This window comes from Pogona vitticeps, chromosome 14 (genome assembly GCF_051106095.1).
Source record: "Pogona vitticeps strain Pit_001003342236 chromosome 14, PviZW2.1, whole genome shotgun sequence".
NCBI classification, from domain to species: Eukaryota; Metazoa; Chordata; class Lepidosauria; order Squamata; family Agamidae; genus Pogona; species Pogona vitticeps.
Window position 1 is genome coordinate 8,828,241 of NC_135796.1, and position 14,156 is coordinate 8,842,396.

At 43.8% G+C, this 14,156-nt stretch overlaps 1 protein-coding gene across 1 annotated transcript in view; it reads right to left on the reverse strand.

Annotated features, from left to right (window-relative positions):
• The window catches only part of LOC110070887 (acyl-CoA dehydrogenase family member 11), an 83,227-nt gene extending 69,937 nt beyond the window's left edge, over positions 1–13,290 (reverse strand). The window contains exon 1 of the mRNA XM_072983423.2: positions 13,159–13,290. Within this exon, the coding sequence (XP_072839524.2) occupies positions 13,159–13,275 (117 nt within the window). The 5' untranslated portion in view covers positions 13,276–13,290. The remainder of the gene's footprint in view (positions 1–13,158) is intronic.
• Positions 13,291–14,156: the final 866 nt, after the last annotated feature.

The window sequence follows — 14,156 nt, forward strand, 5'->3', positions numbered from 1 at the left end:
ATGGAAAAGTCCACTTCCTCAAACATATCTGGTTTTGCCTTCTTTATTTTTTTATTTTCTATTTTCTTTTTCTCTAGTATTCCAGCTTCCTCCTCTAAATCAGACAGTAATTAAAACCAAGAAATGCTGGTTGAGAGAAACACACAAGACCACAACCTTAGATACTAACTGTGGCATACAGCTCTGCTCTCACCTGTCCGTCACAGCTGGGCAGGGGAACCTCAGCCAATGAGAGGACGGAGGGTGATGCAGAAGGGGGAGGAGCTGGATTACATATGGTGTGTGTGATGTGTGAAAGGGGAAGTTTTGGAGAGTTTGAAAAGATGAGAGAAGTTGATTGAGAGAGTGAGATAGATTTGAGAGAGATAGTCACTGAGGGAAAAGTCTGTGTGATCTAGTAATTGAGAAACGTAATTAACAACTTGATTTAAGACGGCCTGCATATCGGGGGTTTACTCCCCCTGCTCTCCCTCTCAGGAAGAAAAGAACATGGAGAAAATGCAAGCAGAAAAGAGGTTGCAGGGCTGGTCTACGAGTGAGGTTAGGCAAAAATCCTCACAAGCCTGCATTGCCAAGTCTTTTTGTCTCAAATGTTAGATCTCTACCCAACAAGATTGAGGAATTGGAACTTACTATCTCCCTGCAGAAAAATATTCGAGACTGTTGCGTTATGATCCTTACAGAGACATGGCTTGATTCTTCCATCCCAGGGGAGGTAATTGAACTACAAGGACGCAGAGTACATCGAGCAGACAGGTCTATTGAATCTGGGAAGAGCAGAGGTGGAGGGGTTTGTGTTTACACAAACGATAATTGGAGCACAGATGTTAAAATAATGGACATTCACTGTTCTCCTGATTTGGAGTATTTGGCAGTGAAATGCCGCCCCTTTTACCTGCCTCGTGAGTTTAATGTTGTTATAATAACAGCAATATATATACCTCCTGATGCTAACACAACCACAACTTCGAGTTGTTTGTTAACTGCTATCAGCAAACAGCAGCAGGCCTACCCAGATGGAGTGCTGGTGGTAGCAGGTGATTTCAATCAAGCCAATTTAAAGACCGTCCTCCCTAACTTTTATCAGTATGTGGACTGTCCCACTAGAGGGGAAAATACCTTGGATCAGGTATATTGTAACATCATGCATGGATATAAGACGAAGCCATTGCCTAGCTTGGGACAGTCAGATCATATATCTCTGTTTTTGATTCCATCGTACAGACCCCTTGTTAAAAGAATCAGACCATCAATTAGAGAAATACAAGTGTGGTCAGTGGATGCAACTGAGCAACTTCAAGATTGCTTTAGGAGCACTGATTGGACACTGTTTGAGGAGGACAATGTTGATACTTATGCCTCGACAGTACTGTTTTATATCAAAAGCTGCATCGATGTTACTACTACCACAAGACAAGTATGAGTGTTTTCTAACAACAAGCCTTGGCTAAATAGAGAAGTGCGCCTTTTATTAAAAGCCAGAAATGCTGCTTTTCATTCTGGTGATGAACTACAGTATAGAGAGGCCAGAGCTAAACTGAAAAGGGGCATTAGGGATGCCAAAGCTATGTACAGCCAGAGAATTGAGCAACACCTTGAGAGTTCTGACACTCGTCAAGTATGGCACGGCCTACGACAAATCACGGGGCAGAGTAACAAAAACAGTCTGTGTAGCAGCAGTGATTTTTTGGCTGAGCAGTTAAATCAATTTTTCAGCCGTTTTGAGGTGGAAACAGGAACAACCATTATTCCAGCACCTACTGTCCATAATACATCACTAGAATCTACCATCGACAGACAACCACTAGTACTGCAAATTTCAGATGTGAGACGCGCTTTCCAGAATATTAATATTTGAAAGGAAGCTGGACCAGATGGAATCATGGGACGAGTTGTTAGGGGCTGTGCTGCAGAATTAGCTGGAGTTTTTACGGATATTTTCAATCTATCCTTGTTGCAGTGTTCTGTCCCCACTTGCCTGAAGACACCTATTATAGTGCCAGTCCCGAAGCAGTCAGCTGTGGTATCTCCCAATGATTATAGACCAGTAGCTTTAACATCTGTTATTATGAAATGTTTTGAGAGATTGGTGCTGGATTGCATTAAGGCTAGTCTTCCACCTTCTTTGGATCCATGGCAATTTGCATACAGGAGAAATAGATCTACTGATGATGCTGTGTCCATCGTACTCCATACTGTACTGAGCCACTTAGAACAACAGGGAACTTATGCGAGGCTGTTGTTTGTGGATTATAGCTCTGCTTTTAACACCATTCTACCAAATAGGTTGTTTTTAAAAATGATCAACCTGGGATTACCTCAGGAGATCTGCATGTGGATAAAGGATTTTCTGACCGATAGGCCACAGTCAGTAAGGATGGGATCCCACCATTCTTCTACCCTGGTACTAAGTACAGGAGCTCCCCAGGGCTGCGTGCTAAGTCCCTTCCTCTATTCCCTGTACACACATGATTGCACCCCACTATATAACACCAATGCAATTATTAAATTTGCGGATGATATGACAGTGGTGGGACTCATAAATAAGAACAATGAGTCTGCTTATAGAAAAGAAGTACAAAGATTGATACTATGGTGTAAAGAAAATCATCTCACACTTAACATCAGAAAAACTAAAGAACTCATAATTGATTTTAGGAGGAAGAGAAATGTACATTTACCACTGCACATAAACGGTGAGGAAGTGGAGAGAGTTGGTAGTTTTAAATTTCTGGGTACTTACATCTCAGAGGACCTCTCATGGACTATAAATGCCAACATGCTAATAAAGAAGGCACAGAAGAGGCTGTATTTCCTGAGAATACTCGGGAAGTTAAATTTATCACAGCATTTACTTCTGTCCTACTATCGTAGCACCATTGAGAGTGTCCTAACCTATGGCATTCTGGCATGGTTTGGGAGTAGCTCTGTAGTGGACAAAAAAGCTCTACAGAGAACCATTAAAATTGCCCAGAATATCATCGGGCTCCAGCTACCAACCCTGGATGACATCTTCACATCCCACTGTCTGAGGAAGTCACACAGCATCCTGAGAGACTCTTCCCATCCTGCTTATAACTTTTTTGAACTGTTACCGTCTGGCAGAAGATATAGAACAATTAAGACTCGGACCACACGTTTTCTAAATAGTTTTTATCCTAGAGCTATAATTGCAATTAATGATGAGCTTAAAGACCACCAGCAGTGAATAATTAGTTGGACTGTGTTACTTGGCCTGAGGTGTAGATGTTTGTATTTTTAGTGGGGGACTTTTAGTGGGTGGGGAGTGTTTGGGGAATGTTATGTGTGTGCATGTGTCTGGTCTCTGGGTGTCTGTGAATTTCGTTGTATGGGTATACTGTGTATATACTTAGAATGACAATTATTATTATTATTATTATTATTATTATTATTATTATTATTATTATTATTATTATTATTATTATTATTATTATTATTATTATTATTATTATTATTATTATTATTATTATTATTATTATTATTATTACCTGTGAGTCACCCTTTTTATTTTGTACAAATCAATAAACACTTTATTTGTTTGAAAGAAAAACTTGTCCTTTGTGAGTACTAAGGATAGGTTGGTGGCAGCAAGTGAAGAATAGTAGTGAGCACTCTTGGAGACCTGTATTGGTAGAGGCTTGAGAGTGGCCTGCTATACTAACAAAGTAGAGAATGGGATAAGTAAGGATCAACTAAAATCATGCCTCATTGCCTTGGCCATTTTATATTTTGGAAAGACCTGAAAGGCAAAGGCTGTGCAACCCCCTCTCCTTTGGCACACTTACCAACATCGGAGCCCCCCTGCGTTCAGTCATCCATTGGCCAGTGGTCCAGAATTGTCCGGGGTCACGTGATGTCAGTCGAGCATAGACGTCCTCCAGCAGCTTAGGGACCCCCAAGGACTATCAAAGTGCAGAGAATAGACAAGAGAACAAACAGAGATTTCCTTAAAAGCAGGAGCATCTCCAAAGGACTGCGGGATATAGAAGGACACAAACAACAAACAGAACTCAGAAGGTGTGAGCCAGCTACAGCCAGCTGGAGGGAAGGAGCTAAGTGCCAGCATGGGAAGGCCCCCTCAGCAAGGGCCGAAGGGTTGTTGGCCTTGAAGGAAACACCTGAGGCAGAGGAGGGTGGAGGCCCTAAACCCACCTCCAGAGAAACAGCTGTAATTGTAGTAGATATAGAGGTGAGTGAGCAAGGCGAGGAGGTGGATGCCTGCAGGTTTCTGTCACCTTTGGAGATGAGAGAAAATGGTCTGCCAGGGGAGATGCTGAAAGGAGGTTCTAAGAGGCTGGTATCTCCAGAGGATGGTCTGCTCAACTGAAGGCAAGTTGAAAGCTGAAGGAAAGAAGCTCCTGGGGGCAGCTGGTGCTGCACAGCCTCCTCTGTTTTCTGGATGCTGTGCTGGGGGTTGTGGCTTGCAAAGACTGTTTAACAGCCAGGAGTTTTCAGCCAAGATGAGCTGCCAGGGGAGTGGAGTGAAACCCTTGGAGATGGGGGGCAGGGACAGAATAGTCCCTCAGCCCTGGAAGGACTGGAAGGATAGAAAGCTACCAAGTCCAGACTTGCTGCTTGGGGCTAGAGGCCCCATCCTGCAAAGGGCTTCAGAGACACTATTTTTATTTCCTTTCCTTTCCTTTGTATGCCGAGTCCAATAAAGCTTAACTGATCACCAGTACTTGCTGCCTCATCATACCCTCTTTCCCCGAAAATAAGACCTAACCTGAAAATAAGCCCTAGTATGATTTTTCAGGATGCTCGTAATAAAAGCCCTACCCCCAAAATAAGCCCCAGTCGAGTGAAACCCCGGCCTCCACCATTGGGCAGCAACCAGAAGAAGATGGCAGGTCCATATTTGAATCAATGTAGATGGCTGTACATGAAAAAAAAGACGTCCCCTGAAAATAAGCCCTAATGTGTGTGACGATCTCCCCACATCACTCATGCCATTCGTAGTCATGATCTAATTTGCATGAGCCTATGAGAGGAGGTGATCGCCCTGAGTCTTCCCTCATTTCATTTAAAAGGGCATGCTGGGACTTTGAAATTAAGGATGAAGAAAGGATGATAGTTTTGAGAGCACAAATAAATGGAGATTTAGCTGAGTTGTATTCTCAGATGTCTCTGGAACAGGCTAGAGATTTTGAAGCATATAGAAAAATGGTATATACTAGATTTGACATCAATGCAGAATACCTGAAGAGAAAAATTTGTGCCCTTACCAAAAAGCCTGAAGAATCTTATTCTCTAGAACAAATGAAAAATGTGAATGGGTTGGAACTATTTTATTCTATTTTGCCTGGGGAACTGCGTTACTTAGTTAAAGACAAAAATCCTAGAAATTTAATAGAAGCAGGTGAAAATGCAGATTCCATAAGTGAGATAAGAAACCCCAGGTCCTCTGAAGTAAAAATTGTTGGGAAAGTGTGGGACAACAGGAGGAGAGAATCCCCATCCAGTAAAGATTACCTCAGAAGTTCCCAAGCTACTGGAAGCCATTTTAGAGACAGACGCTCATCTCCAAAGCACAGTCATCTAAAACCTGTGTACAATGTTCTTCGGAAGAACTTCTGTGATTACTTCACTTCAATAGATAAATTCTGTTTGCATTCACGAGACAAGTGTTTTGACAAACTTCATTTATATTGTGGATTGAGGTAATCCACTGATGGCAGTGAGAGGAAAACATGACTGGAGCCTTTGTGAGGCCATAAGACGTAGGTGACACAAACGGTGAACATCACAATGCGTTTTGTTTGGAGCAAAAATTAATAGAGCCTCGTGGCGCAGTGGTTAAAACGCTGTACTGCAGCTAAAACTGTGCTCACGACCTGGGGTTCAAATCCCAGGTAGCCGGCTCAAGGTTGACTCAGCCTTCCATCCTTCCGAGGTCGGTAAAATGAGTACCCAGCTTGCTGGGGGGGCAATGTGTAGCCTGTATAATTAAAAATTGTAAACCGCCCGGAGAGTGCTTGTAGCGCTATGGGGCGGTATATAAGTCCAATAAATAAATAAATAAATAAATAAATAAATAAATAAATAAATAAATAAATAAATAAATAAATAAATAAATAAATAAATAAATAAATAAATAAATAAATAAATAAATAAATAAATAAATAAATAAATAAATAAAAGTCCCTGTCTTATTTTGGGGGAAACAGGGTAGATACAGCGGCTGGGGCCATTCACAGAAGGGCAGCCTTGGCCAACTGGACGCCTTTCTGATGGGACCTGGAGCAATCCTGGCAGTTCCTAGGGGAGAACTTCTGTGTCTCCGCACCTGTACTAGCAGGTACCGCAAAGGCCTTCTCCTCTGGTGGAACTCGGACCAGTCAGGATCCAAGCACCAATGTTACCCAATTGAAACAGAGACCTTCCCTGGTGGAAGAGCAAGCAAAGGAGACCAGTGTGAAGCAACACAATTTTATTGAAGCCGAGCAATATACACTAGTGGTTTTGCTCTAAAGTTGAGCAAAAAGCCCTCAACAGAGGCAACGGCAGACTCTTATACCTTAAATTTAAGTTTTGTATGCTAAAGAACAAGAGGGTGGCTTGGGTGGTACTGGGTGGGGCCTGGACAATTATTCATTAATTTTTAATACCACATTTTATTCCAATCTTCTCCCTTAATGTCTTTAGCCAAATCTCTTTGCCACATTTCTTTTAAAGCTGTTCTTTATATTTTGCATGTATTCATCTCATGTTTAACACTGATGGTCTCCTTCCTATTTTTACTAAGTTCTGTTTTCTCTATTTTCTCAACAATTTCCTCAATTTCATCATTGGTCTACCCTCTCCTTCCTTTATTTTCCATTCCTTTGTCCAGTTATCCAGTTAAAGTATGTTTAACTTGGAAAAATGTAAAACTAGTTCAAGGATGATGATGATGAACAGCAACCTACCAGCTGAGCAAGGGAGTCTCACTTCAATTACTTTTGCTGCACCATCAGTCATGGCTAGAGGACACGGGAAGAGGCCAGATGAAGGAGCAAATAAGAACAGCTTGGCAATCTGGTAAATGCGACTGTGGAAAGAGGGAGACACACAATGGCTTACTTAATTTCAAAATGCCAGCTAGAATACAGGCAGGAAAAAACCAACAGGATAAGCTCTCTGTAGGAACATCCGGATTGAAGGGTGCTGAGCATATTTGGGAATAGTCCGAGCTACTTTCCTTGACATCTGACGATCTGTAAAGCTACAGGTGCAAATCAAAGTCAAGATTTTTTTACCTCCAGTTTGAGTATCTTCTCTCATAAGCTTCAGCGACCAGACATTCGTCAGCTGACATCTCCTTCATTCTCTTCTGCTGGAAAATCCTTCATAAAGGTTCAGAATGTACTGTTATTAACCTACAATTCAGTCTAAATACATGGAATGTTTTTGAAATGTCCATATATTAGTCAGAGATTTGTATTCTAGTCTACTAGAAACCTAAGGAAGGAGGCTAAATGCTGAACAACAATAGCAAAAACCTTCCAGTAACTCATACAAGGAGAGCCAGTGTGGTCTACTGGACAGAGTGCTAGACTAGAACCCAGGAGGTCTGGGTTCAAATCCTTGCTCAACCCTGCAAACTCACGTGGGGTAGCAATAGTGAAACCACTTCTTAAATGTCTCACACACCTTGAACATCCCATGAGAGTCACTGTAGTTCTGATGCAGCTTGATGGCACAAAGCAAGAAGACATACTGTAGTAGATTCCCACATTAGTGCTTAATTGAATTCAGTGGGCTCTTCTTCAAAGTAGGCAGATTATCAGGATTCTGGGGAAAAGACTGAACCCCTGTAGGCTTTATCTGGATCTGGGAGACTCTAGTTCCCACTGCCCATATTCTCTGCGGCTGATGGGAATCCACCAACATCCAGAAACCCCAGCTTCATTATTGGCTTATCCATCTACAAGCAGAGGTGCTGCTGTGTACTTGCTCGGAAGCACTGCCACCATCTACGTGTTGTTAACCCACCAACTGTGGCTACCCACTTCCAGATCTCCCCCTCTTTTGTGAGGCTCACCCGAGTCCTGGCATGTGCTTAACCTGAGAATACCTGACCAACAGAGGACAGACCTTGGTGGGCAGGTGCGATTCCAGGTAATCCCGAAACAAAGCATCTTCCAATTATGGATTCCCAATGCAGGGCGGCTCTTGGCAAAAGACTTCTTTCTCTCTCCCGGTGAAAGGCATTGTCCTTGATTGCTGGATGGACCGTAGGTTCGTTGACTTTTGCCCGCACCTTTACAGCAAAGTGAACCCTTGGCTGTGCTACACATGACCCTGAGGTTGGCAGCTGGATTGGCCCAAGTACAAAAATCACATGCAGACAAGTAGCCAAAACAAGCAACCCTTGCAAAACTTTCATACAGGCAAACTAATCTGCCAGAGTGGCGTGTGCACATTTGCAAACCACTAAGTGAGGAACTGTGCAAAGTACTAAACAGCTCAGAGGGGTTTACGGGTTCACCGCTCCCTTGCCTTTCAGGGTCGGGGGCCCAGATGTGTGGTTTAGTCCGAAAAAGTCACAGCTCTACGGAGGCCTCCCTCCAGGCAACCAGGCACCTAAAGCAGAGGCAAATCTGTTAAAACCATGCAAAGGCCTTTTTAAAAATGCCCCCACCCCCCCCCCCCCCACAAAACTGGGCAGCAAATGCATTTGTGAACGGAAAGCCATTCAAGGAAAGCCTATCAGATGAATCAAAACCAAACCAAAATGAAAGCAAAACAGACAGACAGACAAAGATTCTGTGGCATCTCAAGGACTAACTGCTACCTTTTAATGTGATCCACTTGATAATATATATGTTCCACATTTTATCATGCAATACAACCATTGAGTGTGCACTCCAAAGCCAATTCATTTCGTATGCATCTGGCATGTGGTCCCACCTTCCTTGCCCGCTGTCGTTCGACTCCCTTATTTTTTAAAAAATTAATTATCAAATGGAAATGTTGGTGTGTTGGCATACGTCCGTCAGATAACAGAGCATCCGTCCCTCTTTTTGAGTGGAAAATGCCACTTCCAAAGTACAAGAGCAGAAGACACTTGCGAGGCTGAGGCAAAGTCTGTTAGCTCGTGTGTTGTTGCCTGTTGGCACGCTGGATACTGAGTGACCCTTGCACAATCTCAGGGGACAAATGAACGGGACAGCCGGCATGAAGAAGACTTAGAAGTTACACAAGAACGATCACATGAGTCTCCGTGGACCCTGGGGCAGTTAAACTTACCAGATTCTAATTTTGTTGTATTTCCAAAATTAATATATATCATTAACCTCTATCATTGCTATCAATATTATTTTTACTTCCACCGAGGAGGTTATGTTTTTGTCCGAGTATGTGTGTCTTTGTTTCTTTTCTACCGAAGTTGTACAGATTGTATACAAATTCCACAGACTGCATACAAATTTTCCCCTGCTTTCATTTATAGGGTGGAGGGTATTTTTCCCCTTTTGTTTTCATGACCCTTGGTGGAGGTCTACACTCTCTGAGCGCTCTTGCTATTATTGTATATATCTGTATGTAATTTTTTCATGGCTGCTCTGTTTGCAGTATTGCAGCAAGTGGCCCATGGTAAATTTGGCTATGGAAAATTTCTGTGGTGCCCCCTCTTCCCTTGATGCCCCCTAAGCATGTGCTTATTGTGCTTAATGTTTAATCCACCCCTGCCTGTTAGAGTTCCTGTTAGACTTCTATCTGGAAACTGTTAGAGTTTCCAGATAGAAGTGTACTGCATTTTGTCTCTTCTAGGCAATCTTACGAGAGTCTCTTGCACAGGGTCGCAGCCATACATGCTCATTAACAACACAGCGCAAAAGGAAGCTCTTCTCTTGGGGGGGGGGGTTTGCTTCCAAGTAAAGGCAGAGAGTAGAAATGTTACTTCTTTGGAATGGAGCTCCAGAGACCTTTACCAGCCTTGCCACTACGCACCCGTCTTCCCCCAGATTTCCCTGACATGTAATCTAAAAAAGGAATTTTTCCACACTGTCATAATATCCTCAGCTAAAGGGTTACAAATGTGGCTCCGGGAGACTGCACAACTTTTATTTAAGATTTATGCCTATTCGTATCTCACACCTTGGTGCCTTTCTCCAGTAACACAAGGAGAATATGGAATCCCAGGGACAATGCTCAGGACACGTGGGTGAACAGAACCGTCTTCATCTGCTAGTGTGCTACTTCTTCCCCATTGAAAATTCTCAACTACTTTTAGAAAACATGGAATAATTCCTGTTGGGGAGGGCTCATGTTGCATATGTGTCAGGTGGAGTTCCAAACTACGTCAAAGCCAAAACTCTAACTTAAAGGAGCCAGTTTTTCTCCACCTCAGAATCTTAGAAGCTCCTTGATCTCCTGAAGGACAGGTTTTCCAGCATGGAATTCAAACTGCCTACATATTGTGCTGCTTTAGACTACATAATAGAAGTCACGTGACCAATTGCTCCATCAATATGTCTATCGAATTTATCATGCTGGCTGGGGGATTCTGGGATTTGTAATTCAAAAGGATTTTTTCACCAAACTCCAGACATGTAGTTCCTCCATGAAGAGTGTGGGTATTCTTGCATATGTACGCATATGATCTGAAAAGACTCAAAGCAGTCTCAGCTCCCAAATTCATTATCCACTCATGTGCTGGTGAGAATCCCATTGTTCCCTTAAAAGCTAATTTTCTTGGCATTTGGGTCTAAAGAATGTTGCTTAACCTTCCTTAGACAGCTAAACAAAAGCCCTGCTCTAGTCAAATATGAATGCATGGCTCCCATGATTTATCTTGTCCAGTAGATGTAGAATTTGTTTCTTGTAAGAAATTTAGAATTCACTGTTTATGTGATGGCTACAATCCTGTTCCTCAGCACAGGAATTGCCCTAGAGTAGGCCCATTGAATCAATAAGGGACCGTTGAAGCTCTTCCTCCATACGCTCTGTTGATTCTATTCGTAGTTGTAACTGACTTCAGCCTCAAATGTCACAGGAGAGGGGGTCCACTTAAATCAATAGAACATACAGAGGAACTGACTCACTGTAGATTCAATGGGCCTACTCTAGTGCGATAAGTGTCAGGAACAAGATTCTGGCCACTGAAGTTCTGACTATGTTAAAATTCAGATAAATTAACCTCAAAGATTTGGATTACTTTTAAAGTTTTAATTAATTATGTCATTAGAACTTGTAAAGATCAGGAAGCGAATTCTGAACATTCCCTTGTGACAAAGAGACCTGCAATGGAAGGATATTATTTGTGACATTCTAAGGTGGGTCAACAGCAAAACTGGCTTTCACATAGACTGACTTCTTTGTAAAGTCCTTGTAAAAGGGTGAACTACTTGGGTAGCAGAGCCGAAGTTCTAGTTCTTCTCATAGGTTATGTTCTAGCAGGAATCCGGCACAGAGCTCTGTATTTAGGATGATGAATCATACAAATCTGGCTTCAATGTACAGAGGCACCTCCAGAGGAATTGTTGGTGGACTGGATCTAGAACTTCCAAATGATCGTAGTAGAAGTTCCCATTCCAATGCACTTTCTATAGAACCCTTTGTATGGGATTAAAAGTTAAAGGATGAGGAGGTCTCACTTTTATTTACCACTTCAGTCCCACAGTTCTCTACAGACACACAGACGTCCACAACAACTCTCTAAGGCCATTTCATGCTTCCTTGAAATCCTGTCTCACAATATTTTGCTAACTCAGAAGGCTTTCTGTCCACGAGCACCAAGTCTTCGAATGAGATTGCAATTTCATCAACTGTTTAATCTCTTGCACAAGCAGCTAACAAACTTTCCCCATGTGTTGCAGATTAGCATGACGGGAAGACCTTCGAGGAGGAGGTGAAGACATCCATAAATGTTGGAGAGCTCAGATCTAGCTCTCCCGTGTTTGGCTCTAGGGAGAAATAATGCTTCGTTCATGGACCAAACCCTAACGCGAGTTCATTCATAAAGGCACATTCCTATGCAGTTCCTTTTCCCCATCTCCTCTTCTGCTGTGTAGTTCCTTTTCCCTTCTCCTCTGTTCTCACTTCAACTTTCTTTCCATATTGGCTTCTATCATTAGCACATTAATAAAATGTTGATCCATTTCATTGGGGCTGTTTGTTGGTCAAGAACAAGTCAACTGTAGGTCTATTGCCTTTCAATAGTTCTAGAGGTTGTTCCTGAGACGTCATTTGATTACTACCCATCTCTTTCTTCTTGATTTCATTTCTGTTTTGCTTTAATAGCAGTAACATGATCTAGGGACTCAGATGCACAGAACTCAATCCCATACCAGAGGGGTAACAAAAACTTTCCAGTAACTCATAGGTGGAGAGCCAGTGTGGTGTAGTGCAGCCGTCCCCCCTGCATCTATGCACGGATAGGTGTGGCACGCTTGTCTGCATGTGCATGCCCCACTCACCCATGAGTGCACCACGCTCATCCACAAGCACGCCCTTCTCACCCGCACATGCACGTGAGTGCAGCATGCCCATCTGCAAATGTGCCACATCCACCTGTGAGCATGGAGGTGCCCCCCACGGAGCCCACTCACCCCCAGCTGGTCCGTGGTTCCAAAACGTTTGGAGACCACTGGTGTAGTGGATGGAGTGATAGACTAGAACCACGGAGGCCTGGGTTCAAATCCCTGCTCAGCCCTGCAAACTCACAAGGGGTGGCAATAGTGAAACCACTTCTTAAATGTCTCAAACACCTTGAACATCCCATGAGAGTCACTGTAGTTCTGATGCAACTTGCTGGCACAAATCAAGAAGACATACATTAGCAGATTCCCACATTAGTGCCTGATTGAATTCAGTGGACTCTTCTTCAAAGTAAACAGCTTATCAGGATTCTGGGGAAAAGACTGAACCCCTGTAGGCTTTATCTGGACCTGGGAGACTCTCGTTTCCACTGCCCATATTCACTGCGGCTGATGGGAATCCACCAACATCCAGAAACCCCAGCTTCTTTATTGGCTTATCCATATACAAACAGAGGTGCTGCTGTGTACTTGCTCGGAAGCACTGCCACCATCTACGTGTTGTTAACCCACCGCCCGTGGCTACCCACTTCCAGATCTCCCTCTCTTTTGTGAAGCTCACCAGGAATGCTGGAATACGCTTAACCTGAGAATACCTGACCAACAGAGGACAGACCTTGGTGGGCAGGTGCGATTCCAGGTAATCCCGAAGCAAAGCATCTTCCAAATATGGATTCCCAATGCGGGGCGGCTCTTGGCAAAAGACTTCTTTCTCTCTCCCGGTGAAAGGCATTGCCCTTGATTGCTGGATGGACCGTAGGTTCATTGAATTCTGCTGTACCTTTACAGCAAAGTGAACCCCTTGGCTGCGCCACACATGACCCTGAGGTTGGCAGCTGGATTGGCCCAAGTACAAAAATCACATGGAGACAAGTAGCCAAAACAAGCAACCCTTGCAAAACTTATATACAGGCAAACTAATCTGCCAGAGTGGCGTGTGCACATTTGCAAACCATTAAGTGTGGAACTGTGCAAAGTACTAAACAGCTCAGAGGGGTTTACGGGTTCACAGCTTCCTTGCCTTTCAGGGACAGGGGCCCAGATGTGTGGTTTAGTCCGAAAAAGCCACAGCTCTACGGAGGTCTCCCTCCAGGCAATCAGGCACCTAAAGGAGAGGCAAATCTGTTAGAACCATGCAAAGGCCTTTTTAAAAATGGTCACACCGATAGAGGGACCGGAGGGATCCAATCATCGAGGCGGGGCTTTGGCAACTTGCCCGGATTACGCATGACGTCGGGTGGCCGGACGCAAGGACGGCTATGGGGCGTGGGCAGATCAGAGGGCATTTAAAGGGGGTTTCCCCTTTTGTTCTCCAGCAGCCATTGCTGAACTGGCAAGGGGGAAGGTAGCCGGGCATCCTCGGTGCGAGCGCTTAAGCACGTGAGCACGCGGAGGAGGCTTACGGCCATTACCCCTCTTCCAGAGCAGTGTGTGCAAGAGCCGGGCATTGGTTACGAGCAGCAAACCAGGGCACAGAGAAGGGCGAGACGCAGCAGAACAACGGATAGGGAGGGGAGCATCGGCTCCCATCCCACGGTGATACCGTCGGCGGGCACCCTCCCCTGTTAGCTTTGGTGGGAGGGATAGGAACAGACAGTTCACGGGGCCAGAAGA